At 55.8% G+C, this 19714-nt stretch overlaps 1 protein-coding gene across 4 annotated transcripts in view; it reads right to left on the reverse strand.

Annotated features, from left to right (window-relative positions):
• The window catches only part of FARP2 (FERM, ARH/RhoGEF and pleckstrin domain protein 2), a 99687-nt gene that overhangs the window by 12362 nt on the left and 67611 nt on the right, over positions 1-19714 (reverse strand). For 2 of the 4 annotated variants that reach the window (XM_018039820.1, XM_018039818.1), the window contains exons 9-16: positions 19418-19513; positions 17602-17765; positions 17204-17272; positions 16575-16632; positions 14765-14999; positions 7138-7301; positions 4787-4876; positions 4110-4243 (exon numbers count right to left, since the gene is read on the reverse strand). In XM_018039820.1, the coding sequence (XP_017895309.1) occupies positions 4110-4243; positions 4787-4876; positions 7138-7301; positions 14765-14999; positions 16575-16632; positions 17204-17272; positions 17602-17765; positions 19418-19513 (1010 nt within the window). The remainder of the gene's footprint in view (positions 1-4109; positions 4244-4786; positions 4877-7137; positions 7302-14764; positions 15000-16574; positions 16633-17203; positions 17273-17601; positions 17766-19417; positions 19514-19714) is intronic. The other 2 variants (XM_018039821.1, XM_018039823.1) reach the window with 1 other exon arrangement.

The raw sequence follows: 19714 nt of genomic DNA on the forward strand, positions 1-19714 counted from the left end.
AGGCAGGAACACGAGCGGCTGCTGTTTCCTTCTCCACAGTTATGCTCATTTTACATCCTAGCAAAGTAATGCTCAAAATCCTTCAAGCTAGGCTTCAATAGTACATGAACTGAGACCTTCCAGATACACAGGCTGGATTTAGAAAAGGCAGAGGAACCAGAGATCAAATTGCCAACGTCCATTGAATCGTAGGCTCCCCAAGTGGCGCAGTGGTAAAGAAGCTGCCTGCCAATGCAGGAGACACAGGAGCCGCGGGTTCGAGCCCTGGGTCGGGAAGATCCCCTAGAGGAGAAAATGGTAGCCCACTCCAGTATTCTTGCCTGGAAAATTCCATGGCCAGAGGAGCCTGGTGGCCCACAGTCCACAGGGTCGCAAAGAGTCAGACATGACTGAGTATGCACCAAAGCATATAGTATACTATAAAAAGTATAGTTGGATCATAGAAAAAGCAAGAAAATTCCAGAAAAACAACTGCTTCGCTGACTGTGCTAAAGCCGTTGACTGTGTGGATCACAACAACTGTGGAAAATTCTTAAAGAGATGGGAATACCAGAGACCTTACCTGCTTCCTGTATGCAGGTCAAGAAGCAACAGTTAGAACTGGACTTAAAACTACAGACTGGTTCAGAATTGGGAAAGGAGTATGTCAAGGCTGTGTTGTATATTGTCACCCTGCTTATTTAACTTCTATGTAGAGTACATTATGTGAAATGCTGGGCTGGATGGAGTACAAGCTTCAATCAAGATTGCTGGGAAAAATATCATTAACCTCAGATATGCAGGTGACACCACCCTAACAGCAGAAAGTGAAGAGGAGCTAAAGAGCCTCAATGAGGGTGAAAGAAAGGAGTGAAAAAGCTGGCTTAAAGCTCCACATTCAGAAAACTAAGATCACAGTTTCTGGTCTCATCACTTCATGGCAAAGAGATGGGGGAAAAATGGAAACACTGACAGACTGTTTTCTTGGGCTCCAAAATCACTGTGGATGGTGGACTGCCACTATGAAATTAAGACACTTTCCCCTTGAAAAAAAGCTATAATAAACCTAGACAGCATATTAAAAAGCTGAGACATCACTTTGTCAACAAGGTCCATATCAGTTCAGTCGCTCGGTCATGTCTGACTCTGCAACCCCACAGACTGTAGCACGCCAGGCCTCCCTGTCCATTACCAACTCCTGGAGCTTGCTCAGACTCATGTCTGTCACGGTGGTGATGCCATCCAGCAACTCATCCTCTGTCTTCCCCTTTTCCCCCGGCTTCAATCATTCCTGGCATCAGGGTCTTTTCCAATGAGTCAGTTCTTCGCATCAGGTGGCCAAACTATTGGAGCTTCAGCTTCAGCAGCAGTCCCTCCAATGAATATTCAGGACTGATTTCCTTTACGGTGGACTGGTTGGGTCTCCTTGCAGTCCAAGGGACTCTCAAGAGTCTTCTCCAACACCACAGTTCAAAAGCACCAGTTCTTTGGCGCTCAACTTTCTTTATAGTCCAACTCTCACATCCATACATGACTACTGGAAAAATCATAGCTTTGACTAGATGAACCTTTGCCAGCAAAGTAATGTCTCTGCTTTTTAATATGCGGTCTAGGTTGGTCATAGCTTTTTTTTCCAAGGAGCAAGCATCTTTTAATTTCATGGCTACAGTCACCATCTGTAGTGATTTTGGAACCCAAGAAAATAAAGTTTCCATTGTTTCTCCATCTATTTGCCATGAAATGATGAGACCGGATGCCATGATCTTCATTTTTTGAATGTTGAGTTTTAAGCCAGCTTTTTCGCTCTCCTTTTTCACTTTCATCAAGGGGCTCTTTAGTTCCTTTTCACTTTCTGCCACTAGGGTGGTGTCACCTGCATATCTGAGGTTAATGATATTTCTCCCAGCAATCTTGATTGAAGCTTGTGCTTCATCCAGCCCAGCATTTTGCATGATGTACTCTGGATAAAAGTTAAATAAGCAGGGTGACAATATACAACACAGCCTTGACATACTTCTTTCCCAATTTGGAACTAGTCCATTGATGCATGTCCGGGTTCTAACTGTTGCTTCCTGACCTGCATACAGATTTCTCAGGAGGCAGGTAAAGTGGTCTGGTATTCCCATCTCTTTAAGAATTTTCCACAGTTTGTTATGATCCACACAGTTAAAGACTTTAGCATAGTCAATGAAGCAGAGTAGATGTTTTCCTGGAATTCTCTTGCTTTTCCTGTGATCCAGTGGATGTTGGTAATTTGATCTCTGATTCCTCTGCTCTTTCTAAATCTACCATGTACATCAGGAAGTTCACAGTTCACGTATTGTTGAAGCCTGGCTTGGAGAAGTTTGAACATTACTTTGCTAGCGTGTGAGATGAGTGCAATTGTGCGGTAGTTTGAACATTCTTTGGCATGCCTTTCTTTGGGATTGGAATGAAAACTGACCTTTTCCAGTCCTGTGGGCATTGCCGAGTTTTGGTGGCATGTTGAGTGCAGCACTTTAACAGCATCCTCTTTTAGGACTTGAAATAGCTCCGGTGGAATTCCATCACCTCCATTAGCTTTGTTTGTACTGATGCTTCAAAGCCCCTTTGATTTTGCACTATAGGATATCTGGCTCTAGGTGAGTAATCACACCATCGTGATTATCTGGGTCATGAAGATCTGTTTTGTACAGTTCTTCTGTGTATTCTTGCTACCTCTTCTTAATATCTTCTGCTTCTGTTAGGTCCATACCATTTCTGTCCTTTATTGTGCCCATCTTTGCATGATATGTTCCCTTGGTATCTCTAAGTTTTTGAGATCTCTAGTCTTTCCCATTCTACTGTTTTCCTCTATTTCTTTGCATTGATCACTGAGGAAGGCTTTCTCATCTCTCCTTGCTATTCTTTGGAACTCTGCATTCAGATGGATATATCTTTCCTTTTCTCCTTTGCCTTTCACTTCTTCTTTTCTCAGCTGTTTGTAAGGCCTCCTCAGACAGCCATCTTGCCTTTTTGCATTTCTTTTTCTTGGGGATGGTCTTCATCCCTGTCTCCTGTACAATGTCATGAACCTCCATCTATAGTTCTTCAGGCACTCTGTCTATCAGATCTAATCCCTTGAATCTATTTCTCACTTCCACTGTATAATCGTAAGGGATTTGATTTAGGTCATATCTGAATGGTCTAGTGGTTTTCCCTCCTTTCTTCAATTTAAGTCTGAATTTTGCAATAAGGAGTTCATGATCTGAGCCACAGTCAGCTCCCGGTCTTGTTTTTGCTGACCATATAGAGCTTCTGCTTCTTTGGCTGCAAAGAATATAATCAATCTCATTTGGGTATTGGCCATCTGGTGATGTCCATGTATAGCGTCATCTCTTGTTGGAAGAGGGTGTTTGCTATGATCAGTGCATTCTCTGTGCAGAATTCTGTTAGTCTTTGCCCTGCTGCATTTTGTACTCCAAGGCCAAACTTGCCTGTTACTCCAGGTATCTCTTGATATCCTACTTTTGCATTCCAGTCCCTTATGATGAAAAGGACATCCTTTTGATCCATATAGTCAAAGCTCTGGTTTTTCCAGTAGTCATGTATGGGTGTGAGAGTTGGACCATAAAGAAGGCTGAGCACTGAAGAATTGATGATTTCAAACATGGTGCTGGAGAAGTCCTTTGGACAGCAAGATGATCAAACCATTCAATCCTGAAGGAAATCAACTCTGAATATGCACTGGAAAGACTGATGCTGAAGCTGAAGCTCCCATACCTTGACCTCCTGATGTGAACAGCCGACTCATTGGAAGAGATCCTGATGCTGGGGAAGATTAAGGTCATGAGGAGAAGGGGGTGGCATATGATGAGATGGTTGGATAACATCACCGACTCAATGGACTGTGAGTTTGAGCAAACTCTGGGTGGCCGTGAAGGACGGTGTGCTGCAGCCCACGGGCTGAGAGCTGGGCGTGACTGAGTGAATGAGCAGCAAAATTCTCTCTTCTGCAACAGGATAAATGAGAGCAACTTATGTGTCTACTAACATCTGTTGCAATGAAATAATGACCCCTGTGAAATATTTCCTGAAGCTGGAAAGCTCCTGAGAGCAGTGATGGTGGGAGGTGCCAGGGGAGGGGGGGCGGGGGGTGTGCAGGGCATTACCAGAGCACCAGCCTCTGCTCCACCTCACGAAGGAAGCCTCTGTGGAACTCGTAGATGGGGTCGATGTTGGAGAAGAGGAAGGTCATCAGATCTGCAGGCATGGCGTCCGCCTTGACCACCGCGCTCCGGAACCACTGCCGGGAGAGCTCAGGGTGACCCAGGAACCTCACAGCTTAGGTCATGCGGCACTGACTGCAGAGCCCCACGAGGGCAGCTGTGGCCAACCTCTCGGCTGGTCACCCAGTGTTCACAATATGACAGAACGATTCTGGATGAAAAGCTTCCAGGGATATATTGCCAGGTTTACAAAGATTGGACCCAGTGCTGACCTGACTAGACATGTTTGAAGGCAAATATATTTAACAGAGCATATATGGCTCAGCTGGTTAAGAATCCGCCTGCAAGGTGGCAGACCTGGGTTTGATCCCTGGGTTGGGAAGATCCCCAGAGAAGGGAAAGGCTACCCACTCCAGTATCCTGGCCTGGAGAATTCCATGGGGTTGCAAAGAGTTGGACACGGCTGAGCGACTTTCACACTTCGCACACTCCGCACACATAGACATGCATACACGGATTTCATGACGGCCAAGAGCAGCTTATCAGGAGGGGTTCTGTCTCTGACCTAGATTTAAGAAGTAGTCAGAAAATCAAAGTAACAAAGGATTTAGGTTTCATACCACGGTAATAACTTCTAAATCCTTCAGGCATGTTCGTTCTGTAGCGAGAATCTCCTTTGCTATGAAATATGCCTCGTCCGTAGGCACGCACTGCAAGAAGCGCAGACAGCGTGAGTGAATGTCTGCCGGCCACGTCACCGGCCGCCCTAACACGCCGTCTCTTCTGCTGAAATCAGCACTGTCGTGTGATCTTCACGTCTAATTCCTGAGTCACTTCTAAGTGAAAATATAAGCCCAGTTTTATCTCCCTCAGATGTTTTTCTCATATTATGTTATTCTTTTTGAGAAAATAACTGCTGCTTAAACGCTGGCATACCCTGAAACTAATTACTCATTCTGTGATGAGATTACTGTTCCGATGTCGCTCCCAGGACTGCAGCTGGTTCACACACAAATGCAGGCACACCTCAGAGAAGCTGCGGGTTGGGTTCCAGACCGCCACCGTCGAGCAAACGTTACAGTAGAGTGGGTCAGATCAACGTGCAGGGACAAGCCCCAGCGAGAGCCCTCCAGAGCGGGACGGGCAGGGCTGCACCCGAGTAGCAGGCCCCGTGCTCGCCTGGGCCGGGGGCTGTGCCTTGCCCCTGCAGGGCCCCACGCCACCCCGAGCAAGCCAAGGTCTGCTTGGCGGCCCCTCCTCCATGCTTTCCCACCGGTGCTCGCCCGGCCCGACTGTGTTTCTGCACGCTCACCCTCTGCTTCTCCACCAGGTGGAAGACTTGGGGCTGACCCTCCAGTGTCAACTGTGGCAACAGGTACCTGGGACGTGCCAAGTGCAGAGGTCCCTGCCCTTGAGCAGACAGCCTCCCAGGAGGAAACAGGTAGGAAGCAACTCTAGCTGCTGAGGAAGTGACCCATCTGGGCAGCAAAGTGCACAGGATGGGAGCAGGTGGGGTAGAGGGTGGGTGGTCCGGGCCAGCTCAGAGGTCAAGGGTGGGGGTGGGTACGAGGTGAGAGAAGTGGTCGCCGGCGGGAAGGCAGGGTCTTTGGTGCCTATCTCAGCACATGGTGGTGTGCTGGCCCCAAGGTGAGTCTAGGGGCTGGGGCTGCTCAGGAGGTGCAAGGGAGGTGAGCCAGGGAGGCGGGGCCCACACATTCTGGAGGTCCGGGCCCAGGCAGGTGGAGGAGGTGAAAGAGTACGGCAAGGGTGAAAGTCCTAGGCTGCAGGGGATCAGCTTGGGGATGAAGTGTGGTGGGGTCTGAGGCATGCTGGGAAAGGGAGGCTGAGGGCCGGGGCTTCTTCCTGGGGCCTGAGACCAGATCCCCTGCGGGCAGCGAGTCGGGATGAGAAAGCCTGCAGGGAAATGCCCCGTCCAGGAGGGAGCGTTGCTGGGAGGTGGCGGTGCCCAGAAACAACCGCAGCAGCATCGCTGCCGAGGTCACAGCCGCACAGCGGGTGCCACCAGTTAGTGACGAGGGGCTGCCAGCAGCAGGGTGGCAGCAGTGGCTCATGGACGCCAGCCTGGGTAGCCAGGGCCAGCCCCGATTTCCAGATCGAAGAGCAGCTTCTAGGAAACTCAGTGGGGTGGACGCCAGCAACACCCCAAGGTCAGGGCCCAGGTCAGGGCAGAGGGAGGGGCCGAGCTTTGTTCCCGCAGAGCCCGAGGGGAGCCGGCCAACAGGCAGAGGGGCACCCGTTAGAGAGAGAGCGCCAGCTCCGTTTCAGGCGTCCCAGTACTGTGGGGCCTCGCCAGTTTCCGCACAGTTAGTGGGAGACGCTGGTAGGGAAGGGCTTTCAGGCAGCAAGCTGGCACTGGGCTCCGGAGAGGACTGGGCAGCCCCCCGCCCCCACCGCAACCTGTGAGCTGGGCAGCCAGACGCTGATGCCAGAGCCCAAGGTGGGCTAGGAACACGGAGGCGGCCCCAGCCCTGCCGAGGGGTCATCAGGGAAACTGGGGCTCCCTGCCTAAAGCTGGGGGCCCTGAGGCCAGGGTGCCCCTGCTTCAGGCCATGGCCTCGCTTGCGAGCGGCGTCTCTCCTTGATCCCCGGCTCTGCCTGCCAACCTCGCGCCTGCCCGACACTGAACTTGCAGGCGGGGGCCTCACCTTCTGCCACAGGCCCAGCCCCAGGACACCCCTCCGGGACCACCTCAGCCACCAGCCCCTGCTCCCCTGACCCCCGGGCCTCCTCCCAGCTCCTCCACTGTTAAACTGAAGCCAGTGGTTCGGGGAGCAGCGAGGCTGAGGTCTCCGGGATCCAGCCCCACACTCGGAACCAACGGATGCCAGGAACCGTGAGAACAGCGGGGAGGCCCATCGTGGCGCGGAAGCCCCGAGGTGAGGGGAGGGTCTCAAGACTGGGGCGCCCCTGACCCCCGGTTCCCAGCAGCAAGCACCCCGGGGGCGCCCACCTTGCGTCTCGGCTCCTCCCGGTCGTCCGTCCTGGCTCCAGCGGCGTCAGCGAGGACGGGGCCCAGGAGGGGGCTGGGGCCCTGCGTGGCTGGGCCCTGGGGGCTCAGGCCCGGCGGGCTCCTCTGGGTGGAGGGAGAAGGCTGAGGACTCTCCACGGAAAGGCCTGGAAGTGAACGGGTGATGGGGGGGCGATAAGGAAGGGCGGACCCGGAGGGCAGCACCGCCACCAGGCCCTTCCGGGGATGGCGGCGGCAGGCACGGCTCAGTGTGACCCCACTTCCCCAAGGAGCCTCCAGGGCGGCCTGGCCTGGGGGTCGGGGTCCCGGGAGATGGGCGGCCACAGAGCAGGGAGGGGACCGCAGGTGGGCGAGGAGGAGGACAGGCGTGCTGAGGCCGACTCATTAACCCTGCCCCAGAAAGCTGGGTCGCTCAGAGTCACCTGCACGGTTCTCTACATCCCTGACTTGTTCATCGACAAGGACTTTACTCTGGCGTTGTAGAATCATACCACAAAAGCAACTACCACTCACTGTCCTCCCTCCTTCAAGTGCTGTTTGCTCCTGATCACACTGAGGCCAAGTCTGCACCTTGTTCTATGTCATCCAACATTCTGTAATACAAAATTATCTCACCTATTTAGAAAAATCCTCAAAGGTTTATTTATCATGTTTTTCTATGAGAAATTAATAACTATTAAATGCCAAATTTGACAATTACCTTAAAGTAGAATTTCAGAGAAGATATTTAATTGATGATTAAAAGCAACTTAAGATATCCTAACAAGTGCAGTGTGAAGGAGGTAGGTGTAGAGAACTCCCATGCTGTGGCCCTGCAGCCTCGCTGCGCGGCTCTCATCCCAGCGGCCCGGTTTCACATTGACAAGCTCAGAGCCCTGGGGAGCTGGAGCCGGGACCCCACCCAGGGCTTCCGGGGATGGGCTCCCCAGGCCGGCTGGTAGAGCTGACCCCTGGGCTGCTCACACCACATGGATATAGACACAGACAAATGTTCGCTGACACTGGAAAACCCGGACAGCGTAGAACAGAAACAGAGCCCGTTTATTAAAAGCTGCTTCATTACATATTTAAAACCGGCTAAGCCACCTGAAAATGACGTGGCTTCCCCACGTCCCCTCCCGCCACGCCAAGCCCACAAGGTCACGTCTGCCCAAACACCCAAACACGGCTGCTTTGACCGGAGAAGAGGCTCGCCCCCCAGACGAGCTGTGAGGATCACACTCCAGAGTCCCTTCTGTCCCTCCTTAGCCTGGAGCCGCGTGATGAGACACCGTGACCCACTGAAACTTCAGAAAAGAGCATAGAAGCGGAGGCTCGACGAGGAGGGGTCACGTGAACGCTGACGGCTGATTCACGTTCTCATGCGGCAGAAACCAGCAAAACATTGTGGAGCAGCCGTTCTCCAGTCAAAGAGGAAGAGGCTGCAGGATCTGCTCGGTTCTCCCCAGGCCTGCGCTCCCAGCCTGAGGGCCGGCGCTCACACTCACTGGTCCCGAGAGCGAGTCCACGGGGCGGCCCCGCAGCCTCCCGCCCCGCGCAGCCCTCCTCCACGAGGCCGCCCACAGGAAGCTCGCAGTGCGGTTTACCAGAAGGTCTTGCACAGAAGCTTTATTTTTAAGCAGCAGCCGGTGACAGGTGAGGGGCTGGCGGTGGCACTGACGCCTCCCACAGGCAGGCCAGGGTGGGCAGGGGCGGGCTCAGCAGGGGCGCCGACGGGCGGATGGCGCTAGCTCGGGGCGGGCGGCTCATTTGGAACCCCGTTTGGCTTGGGGGTGGTTAGAGCCACCATCTGGTATTGTCACTGTGGGCACAGCTGCCCTTGTATCTGTGGGCTCCACATCTGAGGGTTCAACCAGTGAGGACTGAATTTATTCGGGGGAGAGCATTCCAGAAAGCCGCGGAAGGCAGCAGGTGAATGTACACTGTCTATGCCTGTTCAGAGCACCGCCAGCACAGTGGGGGCTGCGCTCACAGAGAGTTCGGTGTCCGGGCCCGCGGCGGGGGGGGGCCCTTCCTGCGGGGGGGCGCGCTCTCTCGGGGCCATGGAACCAGCCCCGTGACTGCTGGGCGACGGCTGCGCTTGCTATCTGCAAACACCGCCAGCGCGTCCTCTAGTGACCAGACGAACGGCCACCGCAACCTGGCGTTGGGCGTTTATTTTCATTCAATCTGTCGGCTACAGTGAAACGCTGCAGGTCCCACCGACATCCGTTTTATCAACTCAGATGCCAGGAGATAAGGCGAATACATCTGTGGGGAGCTGTCCTCAGGCACGTGGCAGGAAGCGTGTAACCACCCACACGCGAGGCTGTGGAGCGTGCGGGCCACTGTCCCTGTCGTGGAGTCCCCCGTGGGGCTGTGGCTTTGCCCGCCACTTCCAGGAGGGCCTGGGGTGTGTGAGCGCTGCTCTGGACCCTGTGATGACCCAGGAACTGACCGTGGAAAATCCTGTCCACACAGACGACCTGCCTTAGTGCACGCTAACAGGCAGACGGGCGGCTCAAGCATTTTCAAGGAGCCACACGTCACGTTTCAGCTTCCACAGGGTGCGTGTGGCCCTGACCGGCCTGGTGAAGAACCTCACGTATCTGTTAACGCCGACCCCTGTGTGCAAGGGCGTCTACTGGCCGGGGCAGCGCGGCTGAGTGGAGGGACTCCTGCTCCAGGACCAACTGCTCACACACGGGGTGCGCTCCTGTTCCCCCGCGGCCTCGGGGACCCCCAGATCCTGCAGACGGGCCACGTCTGCAAATGGCATGTTGTGACAGGGCCCAAAAGCAAGTGATTGGAGCGGGGGGACAGCTGCTGCCCCCTAGAGGTCACGGCAGGCTCTGCTCTCAAAGCTGCAGGGCCAAGGCCTGAGTGTCTTCAGAAAAACCACTGAAAATGTAAACTTTCATTTCAAACAGTCAGCAGGAAGCCACTCGGGAAGAGCGTTTTCTCCGTGGGCTCTATTTCCAATTGTTCCTAAGAATCCTCCCGCAGTGTCGTCTTCTCCTGGGACCTTCTCCTGACCGCCTGACAGGGTTACAAAAGAGAGACGCCACATTTAGATGGGAAGCTTGGCTACTTTCACTTCGTACCTTTAAATGCTCTCCTTCAAAACCCAGTAATAAAATTATCTTGAAACCTTGTGCCTCACAGTGGAGCGAGAGTCAGCTCCGGTTTGGAACAGTCAAGGTGGACTGTGAAGGGTAAGAAGGCGCGGGGCGCAAGCTGCAGCGGCACCTGGGTGGCTGGGAGGGCGGCCCCTCGGCCCGGGAGAGGAGGGCAGCGCCGGCCTCCCGACGCTCCAGGCAAACAGGACCCTGGGGCTGGTGGAAGCTGGGCCTGGCTCCACATCTGGCCCAGGGGTTTCTGAGTCACTTTCAAGCAAAATGCGGCTCCTGAAGCAAAAGCTGCTCTGAGGGTTCCAAGCGCCACTCCCCTTCCTCCTGCTCTGTGTCCATCCTTCTCCCGAGGCTGACGCCGCAGTCCGCCCGCGGTGCCAACACTCAGGGGTGACATCTGTGTGCACGGCGTGTCCGGGGCGTCTCCTGGAGTTTCCTTCTAAGTACATATGACTCTTTCCTTGTTGAGGGAAGCAAGCACCCCAACCTACAGCTCAGTCCCACCCTGGGCCGACTGTCTGGCCGACGCCCGCTAGGCGTGGGGTCTTCTCTGTGGGACACTCCTGCTGGCCCAGGGAGCAGGCTCTAATAAATGACACCTTCTGTCTAAAGCTTGAGAAGCTGTGCCTTAACGATCCTCTGGAGCACTTGAGCACTGGAGGCAAGGTCCTGTACAGTAGGCAGTCTGCAGGGATGCCGCTGGAAGGGAGGCGAGGCCCGAGTGGACGCTCCTGGAGAGTGAGGCCACAGGGCTTTCACGCTCCTGACCGCTCGCCCTGGGGACCGACGAGGCTAACCTCTGGGGGTGCCGGAACCGAGGCACCAGTCAGGGACGGGGGTGGAGTCACAGGAGGGACCCACGCCCGTGACCCACTGTCCTCTCCTCTGAGGGCCGTGACCGCCTGCCGCAGGCTCCCAGGGAGCGTGGGCCAACAGAGGCCGCTCCAGAGCTGCGAGGCGCCCCCCACTCCCACCACACTGGGTGCCAGGTGCCCCCCACCCCCACCACACTGGGTGCCAGGCGCCCCCCACCCCCACCACACTGGGTGCCAGGCGCCCCCCACCCCCACCACACTGGGTGCCAGGTGCCCCCCGACCCCGGAGAGCAGGCACCCCTCCCTAAGGCTCGTGCTGCGGGCACTCCCCTCAGCCAGCCCCCAGGAGCAGCTGCGCGGGGCAACAGGCAGGTGGCTCCTGCAGGCGCAGAGAGGTCTTGGTGGCCAAGGGGGGCCCAGAATCTGAGCAGCTGCTTCACTTCAGCCCAAGGATTGTATTGGGGGGGTGTCTACTGACTGCGGGGAGGTGTCTATCTGACTGCAGGGAGGCAATAAAGGCCTCATTTTCAGAAGACGCCAACAGCATGTGTTCTGCGCCCGAGGACCACGTGGTTCCTCCCCGCCGTGGGGGCTCATGCAGGCCCAGAGCGGCAGACTGCAGGCTTCCTGCACCCCTTCACGTGCTGACCACAGGGGCCACGGCAGGCCCAGGCGGGGCTGCTCAGGAAGGCAAGAGGCTCCCCCGTTGGCCTCCTGTGGGGAATCACCCCTCACGGCCACAGTGAGATAGTCTGAGGGCAGCGTGGGGCCGGCTGCCTGCAGTCACGGACGGACAGACATTGGTGGGACCAGAGGCGACACGGGCTGTCTCAGGGGTGGGCTCAGCACACGAGACGACCTTCAGTACATGTAAATCAAAACCACAGGCGAGCAGAGCATAGGGGGCTGAAAGGCCTAAAATCTGTAGCAAACGCTCCCTTATTTTACTGAGTAAACAAAAGATGTCTGAGTCAGTACATATCTGCAAACGCATAAACGGCAATTTCAACGGGAAACAAACTTTCAAGAACCACAAGCCAGAAACGTCAACATGTCTTTAAAGAATAAGCAAGTTCAGATTCACAGGAAAATGCCAGCCCTTTCCTCCTCACTCCTGGGGACACAGACGCATTCACGCAAAAGGTGGCACCAGGAGATGCGGCCGGCAGGCACACACTCTGGCCTGGGGCGAGGCTGGCATGGCCACGTGCACCTCCACAGCCTTAAGAACAGATGTGAGAAGGCCCATGTCGGGCGCTGCCAGAGCCCGGCCGTGTCCCTCCCCATTCTAAGGTGGGTCTGGTTATTCTGAACTGGGTGGGCCCTGCAGACGCAGACCTGGTGTCCGCATCACATGCTGCGGGGTTGCAGCCTGCATGCCCAGAGGATCAACCACCGCCCACCGGGCGCTCAGCCACCCACGTGGCGTTGGGAGATGTGTCTGCGCTGGAACCGCTGCGACTTGGCCGAGATGACCGTGGGGACAGTGAATGGCTTTCACAGCAGGCTGTCCACACAGCTTTTACTGCCCACACCTCGATCACTACCAACCACAGTCTTAGAAACACGGGTTACCTGGTAGAAGGGCTGTGGGGATCCCAGTGACTCGAGAAGGCATGGGGACGCACGGCACCTGCGTCTGCGTGGCCGGCCTGGCCAGAGAGAACTGAGGGAAGGGAACGTTCCCGGGAGCCCAGGCTGGGCCGTACTCCCAGCAGGAGTGCGCAGGCGACGCAGCGACACGGGGCGGAGGCTGCCGGGCGGCACCCACACCTGCAGAGACGCCTGGGCAGCCCCTCCTGGCACCGCCAACAGGCCCTGCCCCTGAGGCAGACTCGACTTTCAGAAAGCTGACCTGCAAACATGGCTATGCCACCAGGTGCAGCCAGAAAGCAGCGCAGATCTCAGGCACGTCCTCGGGGTGGGGGGAGCCGCCACCTCACCTGTCCACACACACGCCCGGCCGGGCCTCAAGACCACGCGTCGGGGGTGGGCTCGGTCAGAACCGGAGCAGCTGTGTCCAGCAGGCACCTGGCCTGAGGGAGGAGCTGGCGTTTGTACGAAAGGTAGAGCGCCCATGGCTCAGTGAGGCCCCGGGCGCCGGGTCTCCACAGGGAGCAGGTGCCCGTCAGCCCTAGCTGCTGCTCCTGGTTCTGCCTTCCCTGAACGGATCACAGAGCATCCCCCAAGGCAGGCAGAGAGGACACGGCCCGGTCTCCATCGCAGGCTAACCCACCGCCTCCCCCAGGCAGAGCGGCCCCGGGGTCAGAGTCACGAAGGTGACTCCTCAGGTACCAGGCACCCTGGACCCTAAGGCCATGGCACCCCTGCCCCAAGATCTGGGTCTCGGGGGGCTCCCTCAGGGTCTTGCACAGTCAGATCAGACAAAGGCACGACCTAATTAGTCCTGGGCAGCGTCTCAACTTAAAAAGCAGCGACAGGCATAAGGCATGTGTTCCACTCAAGGCCAATGTGAACCCGAACCAGCACCACTTGAAACGCATGGTTGGGCCGAATGAGAGCAAACGCTGGAGAATAAAGCTGCAGAGACAGGCTGGTCCCGAGGGCTGGCTGCAGACACGCGTCTGTCCCCACTCTGCTGTACAGCCTTCAGCACCATAACAAGCACACCTTTTAATTTCTTGACGTATGAGAGGGAACAGAGAACCGGGGGGATGAAGAATACCCAGCGGTGACCACCAAATCACTTCCTACACCAAAGCCGACCGCCTGAGCCCTCGCCCCAGAGCGGGCGGGGGTCGCCTGGAAGCGCTCAGGGCAGGCTCTCGCCCATTGGCTCTCCGGGAATCAAATTCTTCACATTATTCTGCAAACCGAAAACGACTCTGTCTGCCCTGGCCTGCACAAAGGGGCTGCTGAAGAACAGGCTCACGTCTAGGGGGACTGCGGCCTCGGAGCCCCACGAGTCTGTGTCCGAGCTGCTCGAGTCCTCAGCCGCCGTGGGCGGGTAGCTCAGCTGCTCTAACTGGTCCACGATGTCTGAGAACTGGAAGGCCGAGCTGGCCTCGGAGCGCACGGAGCAGGCGGGGAAGTTGGCCATGGAGCTGGCGCCGGACGGCGGGGCAGAGCCGGGTGTGTGTGCGGACAGGCCGCCGGGCAGGGGCGCGTTGCTCAGTGAGCTGGCCTCGGACTGGTTGTTCCGCAGAGAGCTGGTGTCGGACGGGCTCAGCAGGCGCTGCATCAGGCTGGCCTGCGCCTTCACCTCCAGCAGCTCCGAGGTGTCCAAGGGGTGCGCGTCTCCGAGGCTGCCCTCCTCGAACTCAAAGCCACAGCCCCTGTCCCCAGGGACCACCTCCGGGGAAGACCCTTCGGGGCTGGACGGGCCAGAGCCTGGGCTGAGGCCGCCGTAGGGGAAGGAGAAAGCCTCTGAGCCCCCGGCAAAGAAGGAGATGTCTGCAGGGTCGTCGTCTATGAATTCCTCAGACACCTGCAGCTGGGCGCTTGTCAATGTGAAAACCGGGCCCCCACCGTGGCCCGGTGGGCCGCACAGGTGCCCCACCCTGGAGGAGGAGCCCCCGGTCAGGGGCCCCTCACCGCGGTCACCGTGCCCTGCAGCCGGGCGCCCCCTGCCCGCGCCCCCTGAATCTGGGCCTGAGGTGGGGCAGCTCAGCCCCTCAGGACTGTGGGGGCCACAGCTCTTCGCGCCCCAACCGAAGCCGACACCTTGGTGAGGCTGGAGCGCAGGCAGCCGGGGGAGCTGGGCCATGGCCACGGAGCTCCTCTCTGTAGCTGGCCGCCGGGCGCCGGGTGCGGGGGGGCCCGTCTCGGAGCTGCTGCCGTCGACCTGGAAATCGCGTGGGCCCGGGGGAACTGGAGGGGACGCAGGGGCCGAGCAGAAGGAGGCAGTTGTGGGCAATGGCGTCACAGGAGTCTTCACACCCTCGGAGAACGAGATGCTCTGGGGCAGAATGAGAAGACAGGAGCGTGAGGCGGCAGGTCACGCTGGGGGCTGCTCAGCACCCCGCGCCTCTCACGGCTCCGACAGTGGTGACAGTCAGATCACTCCTCTACAAATAACAGGAACGCACATGTGGCCTGAAGTGGGCTCAGGACTGCCTGCTTGCGGTCCCTGTGACTCACTGTCCTGTATGTGCTCGGTACCACACCACTTCTGCCACTCAAGTCCCGAGTCTCCTTGGCACCTGGGTCACCCTGAAGTCCCCTGGGGTGTCTCTGGACACTGGCATCCCCTGGGGCTGGGTGGCTGCAGATGGGCTGAGCCACCCCTCAGCTAGCAAGGTGCCCCCAACCCCCCAGGGCTGCTGGGGGATGAGACGCGTGGGTGCATCCCAAGGTAAGTTCCTTTAATTTCAAAGATTTAACAAGGAATTCCTAAATAGAAAACATATCCCTAAGAGTTAAAGAATGCTTTTATTTAAAAACCCAATTAAAAAAACTGGGGACACAGCAGTGTTTCTATGTGAGGTACACCTGCAGCTCCGTAAATGCTATTAGAGTATGAAAGATAAAGGTGCAACAGAAACGAACAGCGTGCAGCAATCAAACTATAAATACGAAGCTACACAGCTGCACACACAATTATGAAATACTACTGCGTGAAAAGAGCAGGCGCCTACGTGAAAATAGCTCGCACGTGGCAGTCAGCACGCGGGGGTGAAGGCAGAGAAAGACGACCGCGAAGCTGACCGGCACACGGAGCCGGCGACTCCCAGCCCGCGCCTGGCGCCACGGCCTCACGCCTCCTGGGCAGCGCGCGAGGGGCCTGTGTGCGCCGCGCTTAGTGGCCGTGGCCGTGCCAGACACGCTGGTGCACACATTGCTCCTTGCTTTTCACCTTTAACGTGATAGCGAAATGCCCACGGAGTGAACACAGCTTCACTGAGCAAATCGCCGCCCCCCGGCCGCCCTCCCCGCCACCCCTCCCCACCCCAGCTGGCATTATCAGCACTTCGCACTTTTATAGAAGTTGTATTTCTTAGCTGTTTTCCTGACAACAAAAAGCACTGTGTCCACTGCAGAAAACCAAGTCAAATGAGAAGCCCAAGAAGATGAAAACTGCCTGGGACCCGGCTGCTGGGAGACGACATTCGCTGCTGCGAGGTTCAGCCCCTCGAGCACCCAGCCATCTCTCTAAACCAGGAAGAGGTTCTGCACGGGTCACCGTGCAGACAGCCAGTGTCACTGCTGATGCTTCCTGAACGTGTCCTGCTCGGGCTCCACTCTGCTGAAACGGGACTCTCAGTGGCTCCTGAGTCACCCGACAGGCGGCCACACCCAGACCAGCCCGGACGGCGGTCGCCGGGGCCTCCAGGGTCACAAGCAACACCGTGACACGTGTCCACCCACAGAGCTTCCTCTTCACTCAGGACTCCTTTCTGCAAACAGGGCCCCAGGACTGGAATTGCCACGTAAATGATGGGCTGACTTTAGGATTCCCGTTGCAGCCACGCCAGGCTATTCCCTGAAAGGGGACTGGAGACTACATCGGGGGCGTTTACGCAGAAGCACTAACCTGCCGCGGCAAGTCCACCTTGAGGGCACGGAGAGACATCCGGGTCTTGCTGTGTCTCCTGCAAGCAGAGGACAGGCGGTGAGCCCCATGCCCTGCTTGCCTGACCCCACTGCTTTTTTTTTCCATCTTCAGTGCATTTTAATAAGAATGCCATCATCAGAGGAGCTCCTGGAGCACACAGCGTTAGGGTGCTGCGCCCGTAAGGAAGGGCTCCCATGAAAACGGGCCGGGGTTTGTGAGACGCCCTGAGGCATCTAACTAGAAACGGCAGGATGACGGAAAACAAGACTGCAAGCAAAAATCCACCTGCAGAAGAGGCGGCATTAGGGGAGAGCCCCACACTCACAGAGCTTCAGGTCCGCAGTCTAACACTGAGAACACCGTGCTCTGTAAAAACACCACGTCCAGGAGGAGCGAGGCAAACTGGAGCACGTGTCACCTGCATCTGAACACCTTAAGTGACAGTGAAACGCGAGCCATCACCATGAAAGGGGGCAGAAGAGACGGAGCCCAAGTGTCAAGACGCACATCCACACAGCGGAAGCGCCTTTCATTCACGCAAAGCCTGAGACACTTGAAATGCTGGCTTAAGCGCCCACACTCTGCATCGTGAGGACGAGAGCACTCACCTTTCATACGGAGCCCTCTTCATCCCACCGCCTTTGACATAGTCAGCAAGCTGTTTCTGAGTTCTTCCACTGCAAACAAAATTCAGATTTTACAGGAAAGAATAAACGGGAATACACAGCACTAATTCTTCACAGAAGCAAAGGAAAAGTAAGACTTGCCCAGCCTCTGCCTTAACTCTACACATGCATTTAAAAAGGATGCTTTGCATTGATAAGCGTAACCACTGTTCCAGACGCCGTTAGGAGGCCCCTTTCCCCACTACTCTAGTTGCCGCGCTTCCAGCGGTTCTGTGGCCGCAGCCTGTGCGGAACTCTCCGTCCGTGAGCCACGCGCACCCTGGCTGGACGTTTGGGTTCTCAGTGCCACAAGGAAAGAGCTGCCCAGTGCGGCCGCTCACCTGTATCTGAAGGAGGAGCCTCTGCTGAAGAGGACGGCTTTAGCTTTCGGCTTGGGCTGATCAGAGAGTCTGAAGAAGGTGTGATGCTCCACACAGATCTTCCAGAAGCTCTTACATTCGTCTCTGCTGCCCAACACGAACTCCAGGGTGTCCTGGTAGGGCCCCTACGAGTGGAAAGGCAAAGGCTCCAGTGGCCACAGCAGGAAGAACATTTAGGAAGGCCGCAGGCTACTCCAAAGTTAGAAGCTAGGGAGATTTTCTTTCTGAAAGTTGTATACAGACTGTTGGTTCCGTTTATAGTTGAGAGGAGAAAAATACAGTGGAATATTTCTTTGTAGAAATATCAGAGGAGTGTGGTCATCTAAGTCACAGGGCTAACATTTTGAAGCTTCTCTCTGAAACCTTTTCCCACGTTAGAGGAGACCAAGGCATCTTTCTGTGCTGGCTGACACATTAACCTGTCGTCACCCACTCACTTTCCTGTGGGCTTTCTGAGGGTGTTTTGGATGAGCAGGACACAAAGGTTTTCAGGCCCACAAGCATCACCATGAAGAAACCACTGCCGTACCTCTCATGGTTATTGCTCAGGATAAATTCCTAGAAATGTTACATTGAGCTCAAAAGCAACGCATGTTTCTGGACACGGTGATGCTTATTACCCAATCACCTTCCAAGAGAGTATAGCAGCAATACTTTTAACTCCTACATTCAACCCTAAAAGTCTTCAGCGCTTAGGAACCGGGCTGACACATAACCTTGCCAGGTGAGAAACAGACACAGTTCGGAGTTTGCACTGATCCTCTCATTGCCCTGTCTCCGTGGATTAGCTGCCAAAACATTCTTTTTAACTTGTAGAGGAAAAATCTAGCCTTTTACTTGCATTTTATAAGTGTTCCTGGCATTCTTCACACTTCTCTTCCATTCTTAGAAGAGGTGTCTGAATAGCAATCAGTCAAGCTCTCTGTCCACACTTCCTGCACGAAATAGGCACTCTTGCCGGCCGCAGTGGCCCTGGTTTGACAAAAGCCCTGCTGATCCCCGGCCCCTGAGAAGCTTAGGGGCGGCCCCCCCGGGACAGGCCCCTCCCGGGACGGCAAGGCTCTGGGCTCCGAGGTGAGGTTGAGCTGCAGCCCACAGGGCCCCCTCCCACAGCGGCAGGCTGATCCTTCTCCCAGCTTCCTGGCACAGTGGACGTGTAACACCGTGAACATCTTAGAGTCGTCTCAAGTATTGGATTTTTTCCTCCCATCAGACTGTATAGACATTTACGTTTGTCCCTTTTTACTGCTGCTGCTGCTAAGTCACTTCAGTCGTGTCCGACTCTGTAAATTTATATTTAATTATTAACTTACGGACTCACAAAAGAAAGGAACATTCATTTTCTGAAAGTCAAGGCTTCCTCAGTTAGAACCACAGAAGGGTCAATTTCTGAGTCAAAGACACAGAATTCTGGAAACACCCTCCGTTCCTGCTGGACAGAAGCTCAGCACTGACTTGCTGCGGGGCTTCAGACCACAGCTAAACCCTCTGCACTACAGCGCTGTCACCCAAAAGAGGAGCGGCTGCAGGGAAGCTACGGTTCTCAGCAGCCCAGGAGCCTGTCAGCCGTGGACGCTGTCAGGCCACTCGGCCACCCTGGGCTGCCAGCACACCCTGAGGCGGGCCCCGCTGGGCAGGTCTCCCCAGAGCCCACCCCCAGCCACCTACCCTGTTCTCACATTCCCTTGTGCGTTATGCTGAAACGACACACAAGCAATTAACCACTGAGCGGAGGGGATGGTCCCTCAACTGCAGAGACTCTCGTGATGGCACTCACATGGACCTCCGGGTGGAGTTTGATGAGAAACCTTTTCCTCTTGAAGCTGAGCTTTCGGAGCCTGGACCAGTTGAAAGTGTTGATTCTGGTGCTGCTCTAAAACCCAAGAGATGGACGCTGAGTAATGGCACACGTGTAATCCAGACGCACACACACGCTTTCTCATGAGACAGAGGTGTGAGTTACAGCCTTGCTAGAAAGCGCAGCGTTATATTCAGAAGCAAATTATATTTAGAACTCATCATACAGTTGTTACATCCAAAATGACAATTAAAATGTCAGTACTAAGCATACTAA

The sequence above is a fragment of the Capra hircus genome, chromosome 3 (genome assembly GCF_001704415.2).
Source record: "Capra hircus breed San Clemente chromosome 3, ASM170441v1, whole genome shotgun sequence".
Lineage (NCBI taxonomy): Eukaryota > Metazoa > Chordata > Mammalia > Artiodactyla > Bovidae > Capra > Capra hircus.